This window comes from Salminus brasiliensis, chromosome 1, assembly GCF_030463535.1.
Source record: "Salminus brasiliensis chromosome 1, fSalBra1.hap2, whole genome shotgun sequence".
In the NCBI taxonomy this organism is placed as follows: domain Eukaryota; kingdom Metazoa; phylum Chordata; class Actinopteri; order Characiformes; family Bryconidae; genus Salminus; species Salminus brasiliensis.
In genome coordinates, this window is record NC_132878.1 from 94,194,487 (window position 1) to 94,198,926 (window position 4,440).

At 38.8% G+C, this 4,440-nt stretch overlaps 1 protein-coding gene across 1 annotated transcript; it reads left to right on the forward strand.

The window, feature by feature from the left end:
* LOC140537222 (free fatty acid receptor 2-like) lies at window positions 1-1,026 on the forward strand. The gene has a single exon (XM_072659550.1). It carries the CDS (start codon window positions 1-3, stop codon window positions 937-939), a length of 939 nt encoding a protein of 312 aa, XP_072515651.1. The 3' UTR covers window positions 940-1,026.
* The last annotated feature ends 3,414 nt before the right edge of the window (window positions 1,027-4,440 follow it).

Genomic DNA, 4,440 nt, shown 5'->3' on the forward strand with positions numbered 1-4,440 from the left:
ATGATCAACCACTGGGTGCTTCTCTCTGCCTACATCGTAACTTTCCTAATAGGCCTTCCAGCCAATATCCTGGCCATTTATGCCTTCATCAGAAAGCTCATTCAAAGCCCCACTCCTACTGACGTCCTGCTGCTGAACCTGACCACCTCTGACATCCTATTCCTCCTCTTCCTGCCCCTGAAGATGTACGAGGCTGCATCCGGCCTGCAGTGGCATTTACCCCAGATTTTGTGCTCCATCACGTCATTCATGTTCTTCACCACCATCTACACCAGTGCGTTGCTGCTGATGGCCATCAGCATCGACCGCTACCTGGGAGTCGCCTTTCCCATCGCCTACCGAAAGTTCCGCAAGCTCCTCTACGCCATTGCCGGCAGCGTCTTCATCTGGCTGTTCAGTGGCGCCCACTGCACCATCGTGTTCTTCACGGTGCACCTGAGTGAGGAAAACAACAGCACTGTCCCCAAAACGACCTGCTACGAGAACTTCACAGAGAGCCAGAGCAGGATCGTCCTTCCAGTGCGCCTGGAGTTCTTCGTGGTGCTCTGCCTGGTGCCCCTCTTGGTCTGTGTGTTCTGCTACCTCAGCTGCATCTGGATCCTCTACACCAGGCCCCGCATCACTAAGGAGAAGAAGCAGCGGGCCATCGGGATGGCAGCGGGCACCTTGAGCGTATTTTTAATGTGCTTCCTGCCCTATAACATCTCTCACGCTGTGGGCTATGGCTTCAACCAGAGCCCGCAATGGAGATACTACACCCTGCTGCTGAGCACCTTCAACACCTGCTTGGACCCCATCATCTTCTACTTCTCCTCCTCCACCTATCGTAACACCACCAAGCTCTCTCTCTGGAAACTCTTATCCTTTAGGCGCCAAAAAGACACCAATACCACCACCTCAAAAGACACAGAAGCAGATTCCCATGATGTTATCACGTAGAAGCTTCCCAGTGGATAAGTTGCAGCACAGATCTCAGAGCTTTGCCTGTTTTGGTAACACCATTACATAGTGCTGACATAAACATTCCATAAGCATGCAATGGTCATGGCTCTAAAGTAGCTCGTGACATTAAACATTGTAGCAGCTGTCATAACAGTTACTTGTAATGGTTACGCTGTAAACTGAATAAATGGCTCCTCCAAGTGCTTCTCCAACATTCGCCTACCATAACCTAGAGGTTCTTTAAGGAACTACTCGTTGTCTCCACAGTGTACCCTATTGAAAGGACAAGATCCTTGAGGAGCTTTTGGAGGTTCTTTCTGGCACTTTTAAGGTGCTTGAGGAACATTCAAGGAACCTTTTTCTTCTAAAAACTTTTTCTTGAAGGTTCCTCAAAGCATCTTCATGAAGTTCCTCCGCAGTTTCAAATGGTAGTGTCTCCATTGTGCTTTTAACAGAGGACATCTGTCAAGACATGGTTATGGCATTGTAATGTGAATGTTGTGCACCAAGTCCATTTAGACCCCAATAGAATTTAACTTTTACTACAATTTACTTCTGGGGGATGTCTGACCATAAGTTAGAAGCTTATTTTTCACCATTTTAAACAAAACACAGCATAAAACCAGGAGAAACAGGGCTAGTACATGTTGATTTTGTGTGAAAAGTAATGAACACCTATTTTATTTATGACATACACAAAACCAAAAGACAGCCTATAAAAACCTTGTATCTCCATTTTTTGTATTCAGAATGTGAATCTGACAGTTGTTTATATTGTGTCATAATTAATGGACCAGTAGAAATGCTCCAAAATAACCAGTTTTGACTCAAATCTTTTTACATTAAAGATTAGAAGGTTTATATCTTCTCCTGTAAAGTTCCCATTTTGGAGATCCAAGGTTTTTGTATGTCAGCGATCATTATCTTTATATATCTTTATATTATCATTATCATTATAAATTGTTAAATACACTTATATTTGTATTTTGTATATTGTATATCACAGTCATACAAAAATCTTGTATCTCAAAAATGGGAACTTTACAGGAGAAGAAAAAAAGCTTCTTAACTTTTCATGGAAGTCAATGTAAAAGATTTTATTATGCAGTCATTTTGGAGCGTTTCTATTTGTCAATCTATCGTGGAATTTCGATACAATGTAAAGAACAGTGTCCAGATTCACATTATGCCAAAAAGTAAAAAAAAAAAACAAAAGACAGCCTCAAATTGAAAGAGAAACCATCCCCAACCTGTTTGGGACTGAAGTTAATAACGTTGAAAAGGTCAATTTAGTTACACGCTCTTAAAAAAAAGGTGAAGACAGATCAACTTAAAAAGATAAAGTTCAAAATAATAAAGATTACAGAGTTTTTTTTAAGTTGACTCACATTTCAGTCCGTCAACCATTTGGTCAATAATCCATATTGAGTTGAGCCTCAAAATCATCAGTAAATGAGCTGCAGCTGAAACTGATTAAATATTGTATAAGATCCCTCCCACTCAATCTGTTTAATCTGCAGGATAGCACTTCAAAGCACCTATGTGGGGGAGGAGCTTATCTATTCTCAGACTCCTGACCATGATGGGATTTAAACGTATGATCTCCTGAGTCTCTAGAGTGTAATTTCACAGCTCTAGACCGGCCCTACGGTCTAACTGCTGCACATCAAGCGTGAGGAGTTCTGAGTTCACTCAAACCACTCTCTGTAATCAGTCATTTTATCTTGTTGAGTCTGCATGACTTTACAATTTTTTCCAGTGTGGCCCCCGTTACAGTTTGACACACATCTCTTTTCTCTGAAGAGCTGATCAGCTGATTCCTGTGAGAAATAGGAATGACTGTTAATCTGTGTAATTTCAGCATTTCCGTTAAACCAAAGATCGAGATAACCAATAAATCATATTTACATTCGTCTTCAAAGTGTTATTTAACATGTGAACTTGAACTTTGCACAACAGGATACAAAATTTCAGTTAAACTATGATTTATGACTATGAATATACAGTAAGCATCATACAGAATTGGGTATATATTTCATATTTTTTTATGTGTAAATATAATTTAATTGGAATATGTGCATAATATGTGTAATATGCATAATATATACAGTTAAGGTCAAAATGATTAGCCTCCCTTGGAATTTTTGTTGGAACTTTTATTTCCCTAAAATACTGGCCAATGTTTGCAATATTCGTAAAATCTCATATAGTAAATCATTAGTCAATGATATGACCCCATGCCATATTTGGTACACTTGTAAAATAAAAATACATTTTATTTTTAAAATATGTATTTTTTATTATGATACCTTGGTGCTCTTGGGGGCGCCCTGGTGGCGTTGGGGTCCTAAGCAGCCGCGTAATTTGAGTATACCTTGGACAGACTGTGTTCTGGAGTGGCCTCGATCTCAATCCTGTGGAGAATCTATGGAAGAATGGGCTAGAATCCCTCAGGAGAGATGTGGCCACTTAGTTAGAAACTACCAGAAAAGGTTGTCGTCTATTAGCTGTCAGAGGGCTAATCATTTTGACCACTGCATTTGTTTTTATTTTGTCTTGTTTCAGTTCAGCAAATGCATAAAACTGTTTGTTTGATCTTATGCAGATGTCTTTGTTCTTGTGGACGGACACAAACTATAAAGACTTGAGGTTATGGCCCATGTCATTGGAAGGATAAGGGGTTTATTTGATGTCATAAGGTGGGCTAATAATAGGGGCCTTAACTGTATATAGTAAACATAGAACTGCATAGAAATGATATTAGTAAATAAATGATATGTAAGATAGATATGGGCATTGTCCGACAAAAACCTTGTATCTCCATTTTTTGGATTCAGAATGTGAATCTGACAGTTGTTTATATTGTCATGATTTATGGACCAGTAGAAATGCTCCAAAATAACCAGTTTGGACTCAAATCTTTTTATCATTATAAATTGTTAAATACATTTTACATATGTTACACTTATACACTTATGTTTGTATATTGTATATTGTATATCACTGTCATGCAAAAATCTCAAAAATTGTTACCTTACAGGGGAAGGGAAAAAAAGCTTCTTAACTTTTAATGGCAGTCAATGTAAAATATTTTATTAAGTCATTTTGGATTTTCGATACAATGTAAAGAACAGCGTCCAGATTCACATTATGCCAAAAAGTGGAAAACGGCAAAAACGCTGATACAAGGTTTTTGTCCGAAAGGTGTAAAATATACAGTTAGGCAGAAGACCGTTTTAAATAAGTTGGATTATACATAACATAAACATTTATAATCTATTTATTGCCATATATCAGATTTGCATATATGGATCTCTGAAAGCACATCATTATACAAATATTGTTATAGCTTTAGCTACCTCCTTAGTCATGGCCACTTCTATCTAGGCCATCTGTTTCCTTATCAGCAGCACATCTGAACAGTTTCTTGACCTCTTGATGCAAACTGAATGTATAAAGGGGAATGTGTCATGCCTGCCTCTGTTTTGTGTCACCATG

Bases quoted from the DNA above. Each gene is read 5' to 3' on its own strand.
- LOC140537222 (XM_072659550.1), top strand. From the start codon at position 1: ATGATCAACCACTGGGTGCTTCTCTCTGCCTACATCGTAACTTTCCTA.